Here is a 24,287-nt window from a genome sequence, read left to right as displayed (position 1 = left end):
GGTTCTGGCTGTGGGGAGGGGATGAGGAAGGGGTTCTGAGTGTGGGGATGGGGTTCTGGCTGTGGGGAGGGGATGAGGAGGGGGCTCTGACTGTGAGGAGGGGGCTCTGACTGTGGGAAGGGGATGAGGAAGGGGTTCTGAGTGTGGGGATGGGGTTCTGGCTGTGGGAGGGGATGAGAAAGGGGTTCTGAGTGTGGGGATGGGGTTCTGGCTGTGGGGAGGGGATGAGGAGAGGTTCCTGGCTGTGGGGAGGGGGTTCTGGCTGGGGGAAGAGGATAGAAAGGGGGCTCTGGATTTGGAGCTGGGGTCTGGCAGTGGGAAGGGACTGTGAGGATTGTCACTTCAGAGGGCCGTGTACGTTGAACAGATGGAGCTTTCATATTCTTATTGAAGAGTTTTGAGCCCAGCTGAGCAGCTCCGTTCAGGAGGGAGGCCCCAGTGCCAGCTTTCCAGGAGCTGCGAGCTCTCATTCGATCAATTATTAATGGCGCTATTTGGGATGGGGGACACGGCACAGTCCTTTTCTTTTTTAACGGCTGTTGTGCGAGCGTGAATGGAGATATTCCACACCACCAAGGAGCCCTGAGCAGGGAGGGCGGCGAGCCAAGCAAGAGCGGAGGATGCTGCACGCTGGGGCCTTTCACACTTGTGAGCTGCCTCAGACAGAGCCAAAGCTTCACAGCCGTTCCCTGCTGGGTCTCCAGCATGGCATGCTTCCTCACAGCAGTGCACTGCCAACTGGGTCTCCGGAGTGGTGAGCTTCCTCACAGCAGTGCCCTGTCAGTGCCAACTGGGACACCAGCATGGCGTGGTTCCCCCACAGGAGTGCCCTGCTAATGCCAGCCAGACAGTTAGAGCAACAATTCCTGCATTATCCTGGGCAGGGCTACGGCGGAGGCAGCTGCGGCCCGTGCATGGCCCAGGATGTGTGAGAGCGGATTTACTGTGTATATTTTCCCCTCTTCAGTTTATCAATAAAACATTTTATTGCTTTTAGCCCAGGAAATGACCTTGGATTAGTGGATGCTGTCTCTTCTGCCTGACCTTGGGGAGTTCACAATGGCTCTTTAACAGTCTCCTCTGCCCTGCTAGCATGGATCCCACCTGCGTGAGCGTGTGTGAGGCTGGGGAAAGCCCATGGTGTGGAAATCAGACCGAAAGGGCTCCAGGTCTGCCCTGTACAGGGCAGAGAGAGAGAGAGAGAGAACGGAAAGCCCTCCCCACGGCATGGCCAGCTGCACTCCCTGCTTCCCCCCAACCTCGGTGTTCCCCCACATGAACAGGAAAAAGCCCCCAAAGAGCTAAGGAAGGAGGAGCTCTTTGCCGCCAGGCCCTGCCAGAGGTGCCTCCCTGCACCGAGCCCATCTCAGCCCTGTGCTGCTTGCCTTCCCCTGCCAGGCACTGACTGCTCAGCCCTGCGCTAGAACCTGCAACAGTGACTCTCTCTGCCTCTCCCTGCTGCGAGAGCCTGTCTCAACCCAGCTGCAGAGGGCTGGGAGAAAGGTTGTGGGCACAGTCTAGAGGGCTGGGCAGACAAACTGCTCTCCTGGCTTAGCCACAGGCGTTTCAGCACTGCCGAGTTAACCTGTTGTGTGCTGGTGGCAGCGATGGGGCAATGTGCAGGTGGCACTGCCTGGGCACTCTTACACAGAAGCCGGTATTCACTGGATGGGCACAGAAAACACAGGAAGGAGTGAGAGAGAATCCGGCCCAGAGAGAGGAGTTTCCCTCCTTGCCCAGGGACAAGGGGAGACAGAGTGGGCTCCCCTCAAACATGCGAGCGTTTTCTATGCAAGCCATTTTGGGGGGGGGTCCCACTCTTTTACCACCCCAGCAGCCCTGACCACTCTGATCCTCCTGACTTCTGCCAAGGACCTTCTGCCAATACAACTCATCAACAGATCAACCCCCCAAACCCTCTTTGTCCCCACCAAAGCAGCCACATCAGATATGAATTGGATGAATTTTCACTAGAGAAACTTAATTACTGGGGGTTTTAGACAAATTTCCTGCCCACAGATAGTGGAAATTAGAAACAGGTAGGGTGAGTGCTAGGCTGTGAGCTGCCAGTGGAAGTGCCCGCCGCCCCACACACAGGGCACAGCTCTCAGGACTGCATCAGGAAATACACTGCCAGGAAACCTTCCCTCCTGCACTCCCCACCAACACACCCGTTCTGGCCCTCCCCTCCCACTAACACACTCGCTCCCACCCTCCCCTCCCGCCAACACACCCTCTCTGACTCTCCCTAGGCCACGCACCTTCTCTAACCCCACCCTCCCAGCAACACCCTCTCCATCTCTCCTGGCAACACACAGAAGGGTTCCTATCCCCTTCTGCAAAAACCTCCAACCTTCCCCTGCCCCATGTGACACACACAGGCAAACCCCACTAGCAAGCCACCCACGCAGCCCTCTGGCTACACACAGCGAGGGAGCCCTCCCCTCCTGGCTGTAGACATGCACCTCCCTGCCCTGGCACCCAGGTACCCATTCTCTCCAGCCATGCTCTCCTGAAGAGCGAGCCCTAAAGTGTTAACGGCGATTGGTGAAATGGCACAGCAGATTGCTACAATAAATAATTTACTGATATTTATAAATATTCAAATCAGCAGGCTTCAGAAATTGAAAGGGGGGGGGAAGCTGGCGAGCAGGGGCGTGGGGGGGGGGGTTACATTAATTCCCAGGCTCTCCAAATTCATTTGAGAGCCGTTTCTCATTTCAAACAAATATTAAATCTTTTGGCGTCAGGCCTTCAAAATAAAAAAAAATAAAAATAAAAACGCCGCCCTCTCCCTGGCTGATGCCTCGTGCGCCTCCCAGCCATGCACCTGTGGCCCTGTGCCCTTGGACTTGCGGGCCTCAGGGATGGCATGTCAGCTTGCATTACCTGGGTGCCTGGTATCCTGTTCACCAGCTACTGGAGAAAGAATCCCAGCGAGGACCAATCCCTTGCCACACCTGTAACAGGTCTTGCTGCCATACACACCTGCATAGTCAGGGATCCCCCAACCCTCCGCCCCCCTTTCAAGACCCTCTGCCTCGCTGTTCAGTGGAGTATTAATTTTCTTAAGGAAGAAAGATCTAATGATTAGAGCAGAGGACTCAAAGCCAGGCATACTATGTTCCACCTCTGGGTCTGGAAGGGAACATGGCCTAGTGATTCACACAGGGAATTTGGAGCCAGGACTCCTGGGTTCCATTTCTTGCTTCGGAAAGGACTGTGGCCTAGTAATTTGAGCAGGGGACTGGGAATCAGGACTCTTGGGCTCTCACTCACTGTGTGACTTTGGGCAGGTCACTTCAGCCCTCTGTGACTCGGTTTCCTCACTTATAGGATGAGGATGATGATAATTATCCACATGGCTCTATCTAATCAGCTGCAGTATTGTGAGAGCCCGGATGGGCAGCACGTTCAAAGCGCAGGATTGCTGTTGGGAAATGGAGTTATTTCCTACCCTCACCTGATCAGCCTGGGGAACCCCTGGGCAGCCAAGAGTAAGGGCCCTGCATCTTCCCCCAAACTGCCCCATTGGTAAATGTGAGGCCCCAGCGTGGGGTGAATTTCCCCTGGATGAGTAATGGCTTTTCTAATGCACGGGCAGGCTGTCAGCTTCCCTACTCCCAGTGTTTTATGGGTTTAACTGAACGGCTCTGAACTCCCTGGTAAGAAATAAAGTTATCCCTCAGCGTCCCTTCTAAACATTTCACTCAGTGCAAACGGTGTTTAAGAAAAATGAGGACATATTTCTTCTTAAGGATGCAGTATCCCCCTTCAGAGGCCTAATTTATGCCATATATCACTGTCCAGGGAGAGAGAGGCAACACAGACCTCACACTGGGAGCTGGCCCCAGAACAGCCCAGACACAGACGCTCTTGCTGCCATGGTGCAACGAGCTGCAACGCAAAGTCCTTCGGAGACCACAGACCTGGCTGACATGCAGCAGAGCAGACCCACCTGCTAACACTCATCATTGCACTGCGTCCTCACCCTGCCTTGGCCTCCTTACACAGCACGGAGCTTCTCGCTCACACTGCACCGACCCCTTCACCCCTCATTGCACTGGTCCATTTCTGTTGCACTAGCTCTTCACAAGCCTTTCCCCAAACAAGCGGCTCAAAGGATGATGAAAGTGGTTTAATCACAACGTTCAGCACCAATTCAGAATAAAACGCGCCCGAACCTTGCTCTGAGCAGGTTACTGGCCCAATCTGGCATGTGGTTTGGTCCGGTCTGCACCCTGTCTGCTGAATTATTTGCGTCTTGCTTTGTGGCACTGCGTTAGCTGTTACTATTCTGCTCACCTCCAAATACTGGCTTGCCACACTGTCCTGCCCATCTTTTCCCCCTCTGTCCCGCAGATTACACTGGCATGTACTGCACAAGCTCTGAGTTTCCAGGGCACGAGAGGGACCCTTTCACAACACGCAGTTAACCTGTGGTACTCACTGCGGGAAGAAAAGGAGCAGAGGGAGAAAGAAGAGAGGGGGAAGTGGCAAAGGAAGTTCTATCCCTTGTTCTGCCGCTGACCTGCTGTGGGACACTGGGTGAGGGGAGCCACTTCCCCACGCTGTGCCTCTGGTTCTCCTCCCACCCTCAGTCTAGTGAGTCTGTTCAGATTGTGAGCTATCTGGGGCAGAGACTTTCCCTCACTATGTGTATGGACAGCACCTAGCACCAGCGTCAAGGCCTCTAGGTGCTACTGGAATACAAATGATGATACAAGGAGGGAAAGTCAGAACAGTTTTAGAACTGGCTTGAGAGTCCTTTCTGTCCTGCAGCCACTTTCCAACTAACCCTTCAGTGCAGGGGCTCTTATGGAACGTCTCTGAGGAAACCCAGTCTCCAGTGCAGGGGCTGGTTGTGAGAGCAGCCAGCAAGGTTTTCGCTGCTGACTGAGTCGGGGCTGCAGGGAGGCTGCTCCCAAGGCACCTTCTGCCTTACAGAGTTTTTCTTTCTTTTTAAAAAATAACAAAAAGCCGGGAGGATCTCCTTTTCTCATCTGGGTTCCCGTCCTTTCCTTATTTTTTATTATTATTATTTATTATTAATTATTATTATTATTTTAGTCCAGTTAAAAGGTTTGCCATCCAGACGAGTCTAAGTGGCCTCACTTAGCCTAAGTAACTCTATAAATCAGGCAGTACTGTTAACATCTACATCACAATCCAGCCATCAATCTCCCCACAGGTCCTGAGGAAAACAAGGGGAAAGAGAGAGAGAGAGAGGAAGGCAGAGCAGAGGAGGAACAGTCAGGTCTGAGATCGCTGGCTGTGGCCCTTGGAAAGCTCTCTACAAAGTAGGCATGTTGTCAGGGTAACTAAATGCAAACACAGAATCTAACTTCACCTTTCCACACACACACAGACAGAGCTCCTCAGGATGCTGCGTCAAGGAGACAGAGCGAGAACACGGCTAAGGTGTGGGCCAGAGGAGCAAGTGCTTCCTGGCAAAGACAACGAGGGGCTAGGGCAGATCTGTAACCCCAGAAGACACCGAAGGGAAGATTCCAAAAGATCAGGGGGTGGGGGGCTAGTAAAGGACTCAAAGTATGATCAAGGGATCAGTGTGGGTGCAAGAGGCCAGTATGGGAGACAGTCCCTGACGACGATGAGGGATTAATGTTGGACGGAAGCCTGAGAAATGCTGAGGGACCGGTGCAGGGGGACCCCAACAAGCCCAGAGAGGGCTGAGACAGGACACCCTAACACAGACTGAGGGATCTGGAATGGAGGACATAGAGAAAGACTGAGGGGTTGGTGTGGGGGCCACGAGAGATAGCAAGAGATCAGGATACCTCTAGAAAAAACTATGGGGAAGTGACACGATGGCTGTAGCAGGGAGCCATCGTGGGGGATCCCAGGCAATAAGGATGTGCAGAGACCCTGAGATAAGAGCTCTGGCAAACAGCGCCTTGATCTATTAAACTCAGGCCAGGTTTCCTCTCCCTTTCCTATTTCAACTCTGAGGATTTCCTTCCTGTGCTCTCCCTCCCCTGTGGCCAGCTCCCCAGGCACAGGAAAGCCCAGCAGCTCTGCCTGGCTCTGGAGGGCCAACAGGCTGCATCCACCCAGGCAGGAAACACCCACAGGAGGAAGGCCTGTATCCGAGGTGGCTTGGCCAAGCTGCTGGGAATCGCCTTGGAACAAGAAGGGCCATGGGAATAGGAGAGAGAACGTGAACTTCCAGCGTCACAGGACACAAGAAGAAAGATCTTTGGAGCAAGCCCAGGGAGCATGTCAGGCCTCCATCGCACGGAACCGCAATGGAGACACCCAGTCCATCCCAATTCCTACAGGGCCTTCTTTGTGTGAAAAGCTGCACCCCAGGACTGCCAAAGACTGCAGTGAGGGGGCTCCAGCAGAGGGGAACTTCATGAAAACAGAGCTGTGTGGCAGCCTGTTGCTGGCAAGAGAGGCACAGGGCATGCGCGTGTGTGTGACTGCAGGTGTTGTGATGGGGACTAGCTGCCTCAGGGGACTGGCAGTGTGTTCTGGAACTCAGCTCTGTGGAGAATCGCTCCACGATGTTATTGGACATTGTCAGCAGCCTGGGTGAAATGAGTTATCTCATGCAAGGCCTGATCCAGCCGCCATTGAAGTCAGTGGAAAGCTGCCCACTGACTTCAATTAGCTTTGGATCAAGTCCAAAGCCTCTACAATCTGTGGCACTAACTGGACTCTGGGTGAGCATTTTCGACAGGGAGGCCATGGGTTGAGTGGGCGATGGGAATGGACTCTCCCCTCACCCCTAAAAGGGGGCCCCTCAAGTCAAGTTTGAGGCAAGTCAGCAGGGTAACGTGGGGAAAGTTTGTACCTGGGCTGTCAAGCCAGCCCCTTTGCCCAGCACTAAAGTCACTAAGAGATCGCTGGGCACAGGGTCAGAAATTGCTCATTCTTGTGTCTTCTCTTCAGGGCTCTGGGGGAGAGGTCCTAAATCAGGGTGTTATCCCTACACTGGGGGCTCAACAGGAGCTGCATGATGGCGGGAAGATTAGATCATTCATGGCAGCTCAGCCTGTCCTTGCATCTTTCCTCAAAATCCCAGGCTGCAGTGTGTCACGTGTGGGACCTAGGCATGTGGGCATCTGGTCCATGGACATTCAAGTGGTGGCTAAGATCAGTGGTGGGATGGAGCAAGAGTGCAGAACTCACAGTGCATGATCCTTGGGAGAAGAGCGTGGGGTTCAGGTGTAGCAGCCTTGGGGCCTATCACCGCACGGAGTTCCCAGGAGTCCTCAAGGCCTGTAACCACCTGGCAGCACTGGGAGCCCTGGGGCCTCTGAATTGCGTGGCAGCTCTGGCGCCCCTAACTTCGGTGCAGCAGAGCGATGAGCACGTTTGTCTGTCCTGTGTGGAAAAGGTTAATAGCTTTGCAAGAGGAAAGTGCCTGTTGGTGTAAACTAAATGGGTCATCCATGGGACTGTCCAACTCAGCAGTCCTGTCAAAGTCAGCAGTGAATGCGAAAGCCTCAGTGAACAGGGCTGGGGGGGGGGCTTACACCGGCACCCCTTGGGCTCAGACCAAGCCTAATTCTCTGTCTCGCCTTTTGCTGATGTTTCTTCTGGTCATTAGGGCTCATCTTCTTATTTACCCTGCCCCCTGAGCAGATCCATGTGCTACAGCCGTTTAGTTTAATTGCAAACACGTCAATGCTGGCACACACATATTCACACACATGGTCATGCAGGTGCACAAACACATGCAGAGGCACACACGGCCATGCACACTGACACATGAAAGCACACACAAACACAGGCACAAAAGGCCGTGAAGATGAACATGTACAAACACAAGCAGAGGCACGCAAATGTGCACACGTACCTACACATACACCAAAACATGATCAGAGATACACCCACACACATATATGGTAGATACACATGCACTCAGGGGCATGCTTGTGCATGTATACACGCATAAAGCGGTGCATTCATACACTCCCCCCACAGAGGTGCACTCACACATACATGCACATACGTAGCCATGCATATACACACTTGTGCATATACACGCAGCACCATGCGTTCATACACACATAGGCAAAAGCACACTTGTGCACACACACACAGCAGTATACATTCACACACACGTAACCATGCATATACACATTTGTGCATAAACACGCAATTTATTACGCATTCACACACACACATGCAGAAGCACACTTGTGAATAGACACACACACAGACTTTCAGCACAAGCTCACATGCGGAGAGCAATTTATTATGCAGCTCAGAGTGAGATTCTAGCGGGATCGTATCCGGACCCTACAGACAGACTTAGCCGCAGGGACAGACAAGTACCCATCCCACCAAAGAGCCCCTCTTTCCCCCAATCCCTCTGCACCTCACACCTTAAGGCAAAGAGAGCATCGGAGAGTGTCTCTCTGGAGTTAGCGTCCCAGCGGAGTGTATACACCGGGCAGGGGAATCTCTCTCTCTCTCTCTTCCACTCGCATCTTTTCATGAACTCTATTTCTCTTTCCTTTCTGAAAACAACTGAGCTGTAAATACTGTTTAACCTTCTTCCCCCCTTCCCCCCTCCCCTCCACACTATAAAAACACAAATATGCCATAACTCAGCTGGCTCAGCCGCCGCGCCTCCAGCATGCCCTGCTCCAGGCCTCTCAGGAAGGTCATAACAAACGACTTTCCGATTCAGTGCTCCTGAAATAATTTTGTGTATTAAAACCTGAATCTGCACTTTCTGGACCGAAAGCCTCTCTTAATTATGGCAAGCGTCCTTGGGATGGACAGTGATCCTTCACTACAGCACCGCTAACCAACCGGAGAACCAGCAGGCTCCCCCCACTCCCCACCACCACCACCTCCTCCTCCCCGCTGCCCCCCCTCAACCAACCCACAGCCCCCCTCCCTCCCTTGCCCCCCCGCCTTCCCTTTGCCCAATCTGTTTTCAAAGTGTGTCTGTCCTTTATTAAATTGTTTTCTTTTCCACATTATCAGTTGCCATGGAGACCTCATCTCTCGGATTATTTGAATTTCATTATATCTATTGATTTGGGAGCATTTCATCTTTTTTATTGTTTTTCTGTCAATTTTCAAAACGAATAACCATCTAATTTGCGTCAGTGCTGATTATGTTTGTCCCTCAATAGAGGTCGGCAGCTGCGTCGGGGAAACAAATCAATGGGAAACCATCATAAACCTCCCCAGTACAATCTCCAGGATATGTGGGTGACATTCCACGCCTGCGAGAAACACTCATCACATCCAAACTTCTTTCTTTCTTTTCTTTTTTTCCCCTCAATCCCTCCATCCCCAGCTTGGCGGCGGGGCATTTAAAATTATTATTATTATTGTTTAGTATTTTGGTCGCATCAAATTTTCAGACAGGAAAGGGATGTGAAGGAGAGAAAAGGAAGGAGAAAATTTTTATAAAAGAAAATAAAAGGAAGAAAGGCAGAAAAGAATGATAGGAAGAAAAAAGAAAAAGGGAATTGGGATTGCAAATTGCTTACTTTGTTGGTTTTTTTAAAATAATTTATGCAATTTTAAGCATTTATGTATAAATTTTTTAATAAGCCACCCTGGAGCAAAATAGCCATTAACATCCCGTCGTCCTTCTGTCCAATGGCTCGTGTGCAGGATCAATTTCTGAAAGTACTTTCCTTTTTTTTATGACATGATAAAATGCTTTTAAAGCAACTTACACAAATATGGAATTTTTTTCCCTCCCCCCTTTTTTTTTTATAACAGCCTCCACTTATTCACTAGGGGTGTGTGTGTGTGTCTGTGTGGAGGGCAGCTGGCAGAAGGATAGACCCAGCCCTAACTGGAACGGACCTGTCTGTCCTTCTAACAAGGGCATAAACTTTCATTAGCGATGCACACAGTCAAAGGCAATTTAGGGAAACGCGCTGTACAGAAAAAGGAAACCTCAGCGTTTTTTATACAGCGGCTCCTTGGCTCCGTCCAGGGGGCTCTACCCTTGAGCTCAGCTTGTGCTCTCCAGCCAAAGTGACCCAAGCGGCCATGGGGGAGACACGGAATGACGGGGGGGAGAGGCTGTGGCTGCTCTCAGAGGCGCAGATGACTGGCAATTCTAAGCTGGGATGCTCATCTCTGCCCATCTAGCAGCCCTCACACCCAAAGGCTGTTTTTTATTGGGAGTTCACTGGTCTTAAGTGTCCCTAGCCCAGAAGCACCTATTATTTTTCCCACTGTAAGATTCAGCCTGTCCAGAGGATTTTAGTGAAGCCTGTTCTTTCTCCCCAAAAGTTCCTATTTATAGCTTTCATGTGTGGGCAAACAGTATTCAGCTGCTGGATGACTTTAGGGGGACACAGGTCCCTGCACAGGTGCAGAGTAGAGATGATCAAGGCACTGCTACGTCCTTGGGGCTTTGGGGTAACACGATGGCCAAGCGCCACGGATCAGCGTGGTGCCCTGGGGTATCCTGGGACCAAAGGTTGCCCCATGATCATGACCATGGGGTTAGACATGAAACACACCCACCACCCAGCTACTGGTCTCCTGGCCCCTTTGCCCTTGGGATAAAACTTTTTGTATTTTGAACCAGAAGCACATGGTGGAGGAAGCCCCCAAGAGAAAGCCCCGGGGTCCTAGAACTAGCTGGAGTCCCCCCTCCAATACTCAGTCCTGCACAGTATAGCACAGCCAGAGAGCTCCCAATAGCACAGGCAGGATCGGTATACAGGTCCCTCTGCCTGCTCTGTCTGCCCAAACGGTCAATGTTTTAACACCCCTTTCCCAGGCCCCTCCATGTATATCAAATGAATGTATTTTAATAGGGGTTTGCAGGAGGAGGGAAAGGGGGAGGTAGTTGTGTTTGATCTGAGCGCCATGTCTGTGCATTGTAAATGCAGGGAACATTTACCTGAGCTACTCAGTTACTAGAATCAATAGCCAGTGTGCAAGGACCAAGCTTATCTCTGGAGCCACAACAATCTCATTGAAGGAATTTGGGGGAAACCAACCCAGACCTATTTGATTTCCCTGCTCAGATTCAGGCTAGGATCGGCATCACTTCTGTCCCATGCACCCTGCCAGCGGACAAATGTGTTTTCCATGCACACAGACACCCTGCAAAATACAAGTACACAAACACTTGTGCATGCTTGCTTATACAACCAGCCATACTTACACTAGTTTACGCACACACTTGTGAAAAAACTTGACACATTCACTTGTGCAAACACTGATTTACACCCCCACTCACACACACACTCATTCACTTGAACTAAAACAGAGGCGCAAAAATAAATAAATAAACGTCTAGCCAATGCTCAGCTGGAAAAGCACAACGTGCAGAGAACAGCAAAACCAATCAATACCACTCCCAACCCAAGCATCAGGTGAGGAAAGTGTGAGCTGTTTTGGCCAGCTTGCTGCACACTCCCTCACTTGGGACACACACAGCTCCCCTACACAGCCCGAGATTTCATCCCCACATCCCATCCCTCAAACCCTCCCCTCGTAGTGTACCACTTGTCCAGGCTCCTGCCTGTCCCAGAAACAAACCAGGAGAAGGAAACAGGGCTCTCCGGAGAGAGGGAGTCCTTGCACATCAACACAGCTCCTCCCTTGCACTCCCCCTTGCTGACCCCGGTTCTCACCCTCACGCCCCTTCCCCCTCACAGTCCCTGGTTCTCCCCCTCACGTCCACCCCCTCCCTTCCCACCTCTGTTCCCAGGGTCCCCTTTGAGATTTCAGTCGCCGTTGGCCCTAGCACCAGCTCCCCACACAGAGGGGGAGCAGGCTGCCCATGAGGCCACACTGCCAGCCATCCAGCTGGACCCAGACTGCCCTAAGTTACAGGGTGGGAGGCAGGTGGCACATAAGAGCTCTCCCCTCTCCTGGTCTCACTTCACCCCCTTCCAGGTTGCACGGGTTTAGGCAAATTTGCTTTAGCAGCATAGAGGTCAGCAGGAGTTGAAGGCTTTTCAGATTGTATATATCACTCTCCATACTGTCTATCTATAGCGAGCGCTAAAAATAGCCAAGCCAAACGTGGAGGTGACTTCAGCTCTGCGGTGCAGGGACACCAGCCACTTCATGGGCACCTTCCACTGCTCCAAAGTGCTGTGGACATCAACAACAACAATACACTACACAGGGTGGCTCCTAGCCCTCCACCCTCCCTGCATCTAGGGACATACCACAGAGGTAACTTTCTCTTGGCATTTCTACGGTGCCCATTACCAAGGCATCGCCTGCTGGAGGGTGAGCAAGGGGGAGTTTATAGACAGCCTAAAAATACAGAAAGATGACGTGCATCACAAGGCCTATGGAACTGGAGAATGGGATGGCGAGAGGAAGCCACATATTACCAGGCAGAGTAGGAAGCTTCCCTTGGCTTTGGGAGGGCCATCTTCTCACAGTATCTGCTTGTGCCAGCTCACGTTACTCAGAAGCAATTTAAGCATTGAAGCAGTGGAGAAAACTCCAGCCAATGTCAACAGTGATGGTGGGGATCCTGCCTGGGTCAAGGCTGCAGGGTCAAGCCGAATTTGACCCTACATCCTTATTACCATCCCTTCGCCGTTATCCCCATGCCCAGAGTGATGAAGAAGAACACGTTCTGCCCAGCACAGAGACCTGTACTGCCCCAGGAAGGGCCAAGAAGCACCCTCCCCAGCTGCTGTTATAGCCAGGCGAGCAGAGGCCAGCCAGGGAGATTTAGATGAGCCATCTCCCCATCAAACTCACTTCCCTCCTTCACTCGCTCTTTTTTTTTTTTTTTTTTTTGCTTTAACTGTCATTAAAATAACAAGTTTCTGTTACAGTCTAAACATTCCCACATTGTATAAAGGGTTATGTTACACTAGAGTCACTGCCGGGCCCAGTGTTTGCACAGAAACCTCGCTGCAGGTCCCCCCTCCTGACGAAGTGACTTATTAAAGTTTAAACAGTAATTAACAGAACAATAAAAATAAAGGGATGTTTGGGGAGCCATAGTGCGCACAGGGTTTTTGGCAGTGCCAGCATTTTTCAGTGCCCTGCGCTGGCAGCAAAAAACGGCTGCAAAACCAGTGGGACAGATCGTGCGACCGGAGCTAGGGTGGAAGCCAAGACAAGGCTGGGTTCAGAGTCATCGTTCCAGCCGCAGCATGGGAGAATGAGACATGGAGAAGAAGGGCTGCAAGGATGAGAAAGATGGGTCCCAGAGAGATGGGTGCAGGCAGGAAGAGAGATGGTGCTGGGGAGATGGGTGCAGGCAGGAGAAATAGGTGCTGGGAAGATGGATGAAGGGAGGAGGACAGATGGGTACTGGGAGGAAGGGAGATGGGTAATCAGTTGACAGAAGTAGAGTCTGACTTGGTGCCTCCTGCAGCCAGTGCTCTAAACTGTCCTGTACCTGGCCTGAACCAGCAGCTTCCAGGTTCCCTTGTTATCCAGTTTGAACCTCTCTGGGAAAGATCTTTTAAAAAAAAGTGGCTGGCTGCCACAGAGTGTGAATGATTACAGTGCCCTGCACTCTCCTGCCCTGCCGATCCCAAGGCTCTCCTGCCTGTGGGAAGCCGACATGGTGGCAGGACGAAGCATCTCCATAGCCCTTTTTCCCACCAAGGAACTAGACATGGGCCCAAACCAACCCCCTGGAGCTGTGCTTTGGGTTTGTACGCTCTGGAACCAGATCTCAACTGTAAGGCTCCATCTGTCTCCATCATCCCCCGGGCTTTAAGAGGGCGACGGATACTTGCCCCATAGTAAATCCCAGTAAAAAAGTTCCGACAGTGAGATCTATGAAACTGCAGAGGAGTTTTCTAAGAGAGGCATCATTGCTTGGACGCTTTACAGTTAGACAGATCTAGGATTCTAGGATCGTTCTCTGTTGTAATCCAATCAGAGCCATTACCACAGGGTCACATCCTACAACCTAATGGAGGGTCTGGATCCTTGCTTCCTCCCCTGCATCAGAACTTTTTTAGCCTGGGTGCTATAGACAAATCACAGAGCCCTAGAAATGCAGGACTGCAAGGGACCTTGAGAGGTGGAGGCGGGGCTCAGTAAACCTAGACCATCCCTGACAGGTGTTTGCCCAACCTGTTCTTATAAACCTCCAATGATGAGGATTTCACAGCCTCCCTTGGAAGCCTATTCCAGAGCTTAACTATCCTTAGAGTTAGAAAGTTTTTTCTAGTATCGAACCTAAATCTCCCTGGCTGCAGATTACGCCCATTACTTCTTGTCCCACTGCCAGTGGACACAAACAACAATTGGTAACAGTCCTCTGGGCTCCATTTATAGGAGCCAAATCACATTTCCTAGAATTACATTAAAAATCCACACACCCCTGACACCCAATGCCCTGCCCTCGGCAGGATGAGCTCCCGGAGAGCGTGCATGAGCAGGTGGGCTTTGGGAGTAGGTTGTCAGGCTTCCCTGCCCATGTTCAGCACTGAAGAAAGACCTCATTTGGGGTTCTTTTTGGTGTCTCTGGTAGTTGAGCTCAAACGTTTGCCTCAGTGGTATTTTACCAGGCTCAGAGTGCCGCTGGCTCTAACCCTGACATGACACTCCATGCACATGGCATCGCATGGCCCCTCAGTATGCTGTTGCTCCTAGATTCCAGTGCAAATGTATTCAATTTGCAAATAAAGACTGCTTGTGGGTGTGTCTGCTCTGCAGAGTTATCCTGGTCTTTTACCCGGTTATTGCCCTAGCCCCCCTCCCATCCACACACACACACACCCCAGTTCACTGGAGTTTGGTGCTTTCAACCCAGGCTAGATGGCTTGATGGGGGCTGTAGGTTAAACCCAAGTGAGACTTTCACTCAGACTGGTAATCTGCCTACTCTGCACTGTGGACACAAGTTAACCCAGTGTGCTGACAGTCCTCCAACACTTCCCCACAATCCCCCCGTGTGCACAGAAGGACAGGCAAGTTCTCTCACAATTCACTGGGAAAGAATCACAGAGCAAGCAGCATATCTTACTGCCGCACTAAGAACCGTGGGATGTACCCCCAAAAGTCCTAGAGACACCCATGATGGAGTGCAATGCCAGTGAGGATCCAGTAAATTGGGTAGGTCTTTGCAGTGTGGCTGCTCAGACCTAGGCTAGGCTAACCCAGGTGCTGATCACCTGAACTAGCTCTGCAGCGAAGGCATACCCCATGTGCCAGGACCACAGACTTGGCTTGGAATCTGAGTATCAAGCTGGGTTCCTTCTGCTTCACTTCTCATCTCAAGTGATGAGGATTCTGCAATCTATTCTGCACATGACACATAAGCCAGAGTAGAAGCCAGCTCGCCCTCCCATTGCTGTGTTGGCTCTGCAGGGCTATCAGGAACAAAAAGCAGGAAGGACCTCATTCTTGCCAGCAAAATCAGCAGATTCAATTTTGAATACCACAGGCAACAGATCCAGTGAGTAAGAAGGTGCCACCTTTACAAAGTCACTTAACCACAACTATATAATAACAATAAGTAACCCACTGACATTAACCAAGTAGCTTAGCTAGTCCAAATTAGTCAGCTCCCCTGCCTGCAAATGCACATTAGAAAAGATCCTGTATTGGTCCTGTGGTCCAGGATATTTTGTCCAAAGCCATAACGTCCCAAACTCAGACACACCATTCTGAAACTTCTGGTGCAGACCCGAGGCTGAGGCAAGGCACAGTTTGCCGGGTCACCCACTTGTTGGTTTTCCCTCTCTCCTCCTGAAGGCCTTGGAGAAGGATCTATTGCAGCAAGGCAGGGATTTTCTTGCTGTTTTGCCACCATTTGGGGAATGGGGAAAATAGGCCAAAGTCTCAGCTCCCAACAGGGAAAAGCAGCGGCAACTGGGGAAACACGCTCTTCAGGGCAGGGCCTGTCTTTTGTTCTGCGTTTGTACACCACCTAACACCACGGGATCCTGTCCTTGCCTGGGGCTCCTACATGCCACAATAGTACAAATAATAAATAATAATAAATTGCTCTTCCCTCCCACTTCCAAGCCCCTCTGTGGGGACTGAGAGGCAAAGGGCTTTGTGGGTGATGCAGACCGTGAGCGGTGATGGGTAGAGGCTCCCATGCAGCCACTGCACTGCTTGGCTTCTTCCTGCACCTCCTGAGCAAGGGGCTCAAAGTCACTCCCTGGGGAAAAGTTTGTTCATTTCAGGCCTAAACAATCGAATTCAGTGACTTCAATGGGAGCAGGATTTGTGCCTAGGTGGTCGTGGGGCATCTGGGGAACATTCCCAAGAGCCTGGGTAGAGGAGTGATAATGGCCCTTCGCTGGGTCCAAGCGCCCAGCTGGGCACAGCTGGAGAAGGGAACAGCCCAGCTTTAAAAACCCCCTGAGGAAAGCGTTAAAAAGGTGAATTCCCAGCCAATTACCAGTGGAGATTTTTAATAAGCTGTTTTCCCGACACCGGGGGAGCGAGGATGTGGGGGAATCAGACGTTATGAATCTGAATTCAGCCTAGGTTTCAAAGGTGCTGTTTTAATAAGCCGCAAGGCGAGCCCGCACTAGCAGCGACAGCCCTGGAAGCGAGCGCCAGAGCGGGGGGATGGCATTGCGGGGGGCTCGGAATTAATGAAACCGAGACCTCGGCACCCCCCGATGACTTTATTGCATTTCCACGTAGGTTGTTAAACTTATATCAGAGCTGGGGCGGGGGGAGATGGTGAATGGGGGATGGGGCTAATGCCTCTCCTCCCGGGGTGTATTAACAAAGTGACAGCTAGGGGATGAACTGCGAGTGGAGCACCGGGCACTCCCTGTCTTGCTCGAAGACCAGTGCTAGGGAGTCGGGGCTGCACTCCCAGACAGGCAGCCCCCAAAGGCCATGCTGCCCATTCCCCAGGGTTCTCTGCTCTGCAGGGCAGAGGTCACCATGCTCTGGGAGTCAGTGTGCAATGGAGGGGGTAGCAGGGAAATCCAACCTCCTCCCTATTTATCCCCACAGCCACAAAACACCACTACATTAGGAGGCCCCAAAGTGCCGGAGCAGGACGCTGCTCCCCACAGCTCTGGGGTGGGGGAACACTGGAGTTTTTGGCCTCATTTGTTTCTAGGGTGTTTTCTGTGTATCCCCAAGGGCCACCTCTCCGCTATAGTGTTTTCCCCTCCGCTGGAGCCACGGCATCTAGGTACTAAGGGGGGAAAAGCCCAGGAGGCAAAAAGAAAGGCCAGAAACTGTTGTGCTACAGAGTGTTAAACAGCCACGTCAGCTGGGCTGCTGCTCAGGGGGCCAGAACTGCAGGAAACCTACGGGAGTAGCCCTGGTTGGGGAGGGCGCTGGGTCTGATACTACTAGCCACAGCCCTGTCCAGTCTCCTACCACTCGCACAGACATAGATCCATCACTTTTGCTCCTGCAGCGGGTAACGCAGCCCCATGGGAAAGTCATCCACCTCAGAACAAGTCACAAAGCACCAGCTGCACCTCCCCACCAATACAGGACCACAACGTGAATGGAAATGAAGGTCATGAACAAACACCATAGGGAGTAGGGGGCCCCGGTGGGTGCCACACACAAATGAGGCTCGTGGCCTGTTCTCCGGTTCGCTGCGGTAACATCCCAGAGCACCACAGTACCACAGCCTGTGCCGGAGGGACTGAGGTGCCTGGGGTCAGGACCACAGCGTTTGTTTATAGCGCATCGGGCTATTCCTAGACCCCGCTCAAACTTTGCTGCCAAATCAGACCAGACTAAAGGGGAAGCATGTGGGAGTGTCCAACGTATGGGGAGCAAGAGAGCTAACTCCCCCCACCCCCATGATGGCTGGGGGAGGGGGGGCTATCATTCAGACACATCATTGAAGCACTCGGCTTAGCTGGCAGAGCCATTCCCCACCTCCCCCCAGCAGCCCTTTATCTCTAGATTTCATATTTTCCTGGTGGCTTTTCCGTCTCAGTGTGAAATTAAGAGAATCATTGGCTTGTTCAGACCTGCCCCGGGAGCCTATTTCTATAGCAAGCCCCTGAATCGACAGCTAGGCAGGAACAGCGATTTCTGCCGGGAACACCCTGCTCAGCTGGGCCTTTGGCAGTCACTTCTTCTTTCCCTCCCCTCCCTAACCCAGCCAACGCTGCTCTGCAAGGCAGAGGCTGGGGGATTTGAACAAGGATGGCAGCAAGAACTTAGCACTGGAGCAAGATGCTGTGTAGTAGTCAACGGCTACGTGCTTCACAGCCTGCACTGGCTCTCTGGGAATGGCAGATACAGGTGCCTGTGCTATCTTGAGCCCCAAAGCCTTTCCTTTTTGCATGCTCTCAAGCTCCTCGTCTTTCCAGCCAGTCCTTAGCAGCCTGCACCGTCAGAGACTGGCCTGGGCCGGAGGTACTGCAAGAGTTGCAATTGGATCAAAATTTCCCCATAGTCCAGGAGTATATGGTTCAGGCTCATCCCTAGACCTAAACAGACACAGAATCAAACCCAATGTCCACCTCTTATCTGTCCCAAATGCCCTGGCCACTCCAAGGCGAGTGCCTGTCTCAGTTCCCAAACTCATGGGGCCTGACTCTGCTCAAGCACACTGGTTTTACACTGAGCTCACTCAAGTTACTCCCGATTTACACTGGCGTGAGCGCGAGGAAAGTCAGTCCCACTGCTTCTCCCCTTCCCCCACCCCAAACTGAGCAAGAGAAAACCCCAACCCAGTTCAGAGGTTTTCGTTGCCATTTGTCCAACTACAGAACATCCCTGGGCTCCTGGTTGTGCTGGAAACACATTTGCAAACAAGCGGCACTGACTGGAAGGAAGAGACCCTAACAGCTTTGCTTCATACTGGGGACTTCGAACAAGCAGAGGCAGGTGCAGAGAGGTGCAGAATAGCAGCATTTGCCCCTTAAAACTTAGGACCCCACTAATAAGTGTTATCCATCTGTCACGTCTGAGCATCCCAGGAGATAAGTCAGAACAGAAAACTGGTAAGTACAGCAGGCCTTAAACTTTCTGACAGAATGCAGCACCTCTCAACAGAGAGACTGCCTCATGCACACACACCCCAACCACCACCACTGGTGACACCCCCGTGGCACCTCTAGCAATTGCCTGGAAATGTAAGAACAGAGACGTAGTGAATGTCCCATTGCCTCCCACACCAGGCAATTAGAGAAGGGAAATGAGGAGGAGGAGGAGCTGGCACCATGTGACCAACTAGCTCTTCACTCACCACAGGTTCCACTGACTTAGGAGACCACAATTGGGGTGGCCTTGTCTGCAGCCCAGAACTTAAACTCACTCTCAGTTTAAAGGACCATGAACCTGATTATGAGATTCTAAATACTGAATTCCATTGCGCCTGCAGGGAACACTTCGGATCAGAACTGCCACCTGCTGCAGTCTCAACAGCCTTCCATTTTCACCAGGGCTTAGTGCTAGCCTAACTCTGCTCTGGTTGAAGTCAATGGGAGGAGTGTAGGGGAAGCCACCGCTTCACAACAGACCTGACCCTCAGGGATGGCGTGTTTCAGAGATTTATAAATCAGCCATTTTAATTTTCATGTGGCTGAAATATCACTTTGCAACCTTTCACCCTAAAAACTGGGGGAGGGGCCTTATACGCCCTTTCACCAAAGCATTTAGCTAATGCTAATTAAGCCTCAGGAGCTCTGTTCAATTGAGGAAGCATTAATATACCCATTTTACTGATGGGGAAACCTAGGCACAGAGAAATGAAGCAATCTGCCCAGTTGTAATATGAATCAATGGCAGAGCTGGGCACTGAACCCAGGAGTCCTGGTGCCAAGCTCCCCACACAACCTTCTTCAGTTGGCTACATGATGCTGTCTTCAAAGCACCTTTACATATCTAATCAGAAAGATAACAGGTTCCTCTCCAAAGCTGGGACCTGGCAGCACTTGGTCCCTGTTGCCAGCTGCCATCTCATTACTAATTTTATTTTTAAAACAAATTTTGTTTTTTCTAATACAGGAGCCGAGTGATTTAACTTTGAAAATCAGTGACCATGGCCACGAACCCAGTGCTCCAAGGGACACTCAGTAGCACAAGAACTCCACACTGTTTGTCTTTGAGGCAGATGGACGGACACACAATAGATGAAGCATCAGGTATGAGACACCGAGATGCCCTGAAACCACATGTTCAGATCCCAGCTGAGTTGACTCATCTCTTCCTCCTCTCATGGTAGATTAATTGAGCTCTTTGCAGTTTATGGTGTGTAGGTTTCTGGAGTAAGACTTTAAACTCCTGGCTGTTCTGTGTGGCCATTAAAGATCTCCTGCCCTGGTTCCTTTGGCCAATACTTTCCCTTCCTCTCTCCCCAGTGCAATGCATCCCACTGGGTGCCCTGGTCTCTGAAACACTCCAGAACACTTTGGATTGAAAGGTGTTACATAAACTATACAACAGGATCCCTGGCTATTATTGTAAAAGCTCCTAAGACTTGGCACAGAAGATCGCTTCAGTGAAGGTCTGCAAATGGAGTCCCAAGCAAACCAAACAAGAGCCCCACCACTGTCAGAACTTAACAAATAATAAACACTACCCCTAACAGCAGGCCCAGCAGGAAGATACGAGACTCGGCAGCTATTAGGGTCTGCTCAGAGAGGAAACATGCAGGCACTCCAGAGGGGCTGGATTCCCTCCCCGCTCTTTGGTGTCTTTTCATCCAGAGATCTCAAAGCACTTTGCAAAGGAGGGGACATCTCATTATCCCCATTTTACAGGTGAGGAAACACGCATGGAGGCGTAAAGGAGCTTGCCCAACTTAGCAGTGGAGCCAGGAACAGAACAGGTTTCGTGACCCCTTCCCTGATGCCCTACCCCTGGAAAGCACTGCCTCAGCACCACAGGGAGCCATGCTGCTATAGGAATCACAGATGCAGTTAGGAGACTCCAAAATGGGAGTTGGGTTTGATTCTGAAGCTCCAGAAGAAGCGACACACTTTGCAAAATTGGGCCTTAAATGTTGACTCTAGAGATGAAGGCGAGCGAGGGAATACAGACAGGTGTGGGCACAGATTGGCATCTCCCCACTCCTGCCATCCTCCCTGACCCCCTTGGCTCAGCACCCCCCAGGACTGCGAGGCAGGCAGAGCTCTTGGCATAACATCCTGAGTGCCGCTCAGCGGGGACTTGGGCCGAAACAAAGGGACTAATTTAAAGTATTTTTAAAACTGTGGTAGTTGTGACAGTGGGTTTAGCGGTTGTCAGCCATCTGGAATAAAGAATTACAGCCACCTCCCCTAATCCTATAGTCCCTAAACCCTTAAAGCTGGTTATAGTGCAGGGATGAGGCAGCAGGTTAGGGGAGGCAGTAATGGGGAAGGAGGGGGTGAAGGGACCATCAGAAAATGGTCAAACTTTCTTTATTTCCCACGAAGGCGCAGGGTGGTCCTGGATGTGTCAGGCATTTTTGCTGGAAATCAAGAGGAGCGAGGGGGAGAAAGAGAGGAGGAGCGATGTCCTCCATGACCACACAATTGTGTGCATGCACACACACACACACACACACACACACACACAGAGGCTTGCTGGTCCGCGCAGGGCTGTCAGGTAAATTAGATCTGAAAGCTGACAATTTCTGACCATATTTCCTTGATTATTTCAAACAAATGCACACCAGCCGCTGTAAGGAGATTAAAGTGACATAAACGTCCCGAGTGGGAGGAGGGAGGGCAGAGAATTCAGGTCACCCCCATCCGTCCCCCATTTGACAGCCGCTATATCGCTCTCCAATCCAATAAAAAATCCCCCCCTTTTGCTTTAATTAATTTTACAGCTAGCTTGCTTAATTACTTTCAATCAAAATCCTCCTGCCATCGCAAAATTAGAGATGGTTGAGCTCCATTAGCCTAAATTCTTCATTTCCATATAGAAAGAGGCTCCCTCGGCAAAGCCAACAGGGTTCCCTCCTTTGCTGTCGGACAGACGCCTGTCCCTGTGTCTTTCCTCAGTTACACTGCCCTTCAAAGGCAAAGGGGGTCCCCTCTCCTCTTTTTATAAGGTGTTGCCTTGACAGCCCTGGCAACTGGAAACCTCTGTCTATCCACAGAAAGGGAACAGTGTGGGCAAGCAGAGCTAGCTTCCCCCCACAGCCCTGCCTGTGCAACCCTGATGTGGAAGAACCCTCTCTGGAGCTCCAAAGGGCACTGAGTCTCCAGGGCTGGCTCAGTCCCTACTGGCCTCTCCACTGGAATTGCAAGCAAAGGGCCAATGGAGGGGATGGATTCCGTGATGTGGGCACCTCTCTGACAGGGAATGGACCGAGACCCGCCAAACTCATTACACTCAAGCTCTGAGATGCAATTGGCTTAAGCCAGTGGTTTTCAACCTCTTTTCATTTGCAGACCCCTTTAGAATCCATAGATATAGTCTGCAGACCTCCAGGGGTCGGCAGACCACAGGTTGAAAACCACTGGCTTAAGTCAATTTCTAACTATTAGAGATCAGGCTGAGTCCTGAAGAGAGGGCAGATTACCCCACAACTGCCTACAGTGGGGTTCTTACACATTCTGTGAAGCATTTGCGGCTGGCCGCTCTCAGAGACAGGCTAGCGCACTGGATGAAGCATGTCTCCGATCCAGTCTGGTGATTCCTATGTTCCTCAGACAACTTATCAGCAAGGGCAAGACACACTCTGCCCACACTTAGGGCTGGTCAGCACCTAGATGGTCTCTTGCCAATGGCACCTCCTTGGGCAGCCAAAGCAATGAAGCCATAAGGAGACAGAAAGGAGCTAGGAGCTTTGCAGAGGAGCGGTGCAGAGATAGGAAAAGGAGAGGTGCAATGGGAGTGTGTGTGATCGTCTCCTAAAGGACGGTGGGAACTGCCCACAGGGGAGAATTACCCAGAGTTCTCCAGCGGAATGTAAGAGAGAGACCCTTCCTCCCCTTTCCCCAGCCCCCTGTGTTCTGTCCCTCTCGCATCTCACCACAGCACTCCCAACTGAAGGGCTCAATCCTACAAGCCTGCTGTGAGCAGGAGCCTGATGGATTTAACCAGGAGTTCCATGTGAGGAGGGCTTGCAGCATTGGGTCTACAGTCCCTGTCCCTTCACTAGGGGTCAGATTTTCACAAGTGCTCAGCACCCAGCATTCGCCCAACATGCAGAGCTCCTTTGGAAGCTCCTCAATCACCTACCCAAGCCTTTATGGCTCTCCCTCAACTCCCTGCCCCTGCTAGCCGCCTGGTCCCACGTACTCACCCACCTCGGAGCAAGAGAAGGGTCACACCAGTGAGCTGGACTCCACGCCTGCCAGCACTCCTAAAAACCCAACGGGATCCAAGAGTATAAGAACCCAACTCCCCCTGACTTCAGTGGGGCCAGGTCAGGCCCTCATTTCTTAATAACAAAACGAAGAACCACCAAACACAGACGTATTTTGTTTATAAGCTTAAAACCGAATCCAGCGACGCATCTACCTGGGGATTTTAGATTAAATGGTTTAAGAAACTCAAATAGGCTTTTTAATCCCGCCAAATAAAAAGGGCCCCAAAGAAGCAAAGAATTCAACCTCCCAAGTCTTGATTCTACAAAGCTTGCAAGGCGAGATTGCCCTCCACTCCTCCCCCAACACCTCCTCCCATCAGCATGGGACCTGCATTGCTCCCCAGGAGCAGAGCTGTTTCAGGAACCCCCTGCTCAGGTCTCACGCACCCAGAGCTAAATCACTCGCCTCCTGCTGCACTCCACCCTTCCAGGCCATTGTACGCTATCATATTGCTACTCCAGGCCCCCACCGCTTTACCATGCAGACCACGGAGGTGCTGAGCCTCCAGAAGCAGCTGCCAGTCTTGGTGCACAACCCCAAGGCCAGCCAGATGCACTCCAAGAGGGGGACCTGCAATCTCCAACCTCCACCAACCCCACATACTATTTTGCTTCCGTACAAGTGGCCTCCCCAAAGGCTGCCCAGATGACAGAGGGAAGAGTGGAGAGGCTGGGAAGCTGAGTCTGAGGGGAGATTGGTAGAGATGAGTGAAGGTGGGAGCTGCAGAGGAGAAGGCTCCCACACAGTGTTGTGGACAGACTGTGTGTGATAGCTCAGAGGGGAGGCCAGTCCCAGATGCACCAGGGTGGTGGAGAATCTGAAGAGTTTTATAAACCAGGAGGGCAATTTGGTGCTGAATCCTGAAATGAACAAGGAAGCGCCTGGGGGTGGGGACATCTCTCCAACCTCTACCTTCATGGCTGGGAGACCACTCCCCAAATGCTGCCACATCCCCTCCCATGCGTCAACTCCAGTCCCTAGCATTGCATCTCCTGGGATTTTTTATGTGTTTGCCATCATCCCCCTTTGTTACTCAAATCTGGGAAGAGTAAGAGTCAGAACCACCCCCCACCTCCACACCAACCTGCAACAAAATTCCCCACTCGCGTCTCGCCTGCCTCAGTGCTCA

The 24,287-nt window shown here is 51.6% G+C and overlaps 1 protein-coding gene across 6 annotated transcripts in view; it reads right to left on the bottom strand.

The window, feature by feature from the left end:
- CASZ1 (castor zinc finger 1) overlaps positions 1–24,287 on the bottom strand; it is a 258,564-nt gene that overhangs the window by 70,911 nt on the left and 163,366 nt on the right. Inside the window, exon 1 of one of the 6 annotated variants that reach the window (XM_039509270.1) lies at positions 7,156–7,197. The exons of the other annotated variants lie outside the window; for them this stretch is intronic. Coding sequence (XP_039365204.1) covers positions 7,156–7,162 — 7 coding nt within the window. The 5' untranslated portion in view covers positions 7,163–7,197. Of the gene's footprint in view, positions 1–7,155; positions 7,198–24,287 lie in introns of those variants that run through there. 6 annotated transcript variants of the gene reach the window in all.

Source organism: Mauremys reevesii, linkage group 21 (genome assembly GCF_016161935.1).
Source record: "Mauremys reevesii isolate NIE-2019 linkage group 21, ASM1616193v1, whole genome shotgun sequence".
Classification (NCBI taxonomy): Eukaryota; Metazoa; Chordata; order Testudines; family Geoemydidae; genus Mauremys; species Mauremys reevesii.
This window is presented reverse-complemented; position numbering and strand designations above follow the sequence as displayed.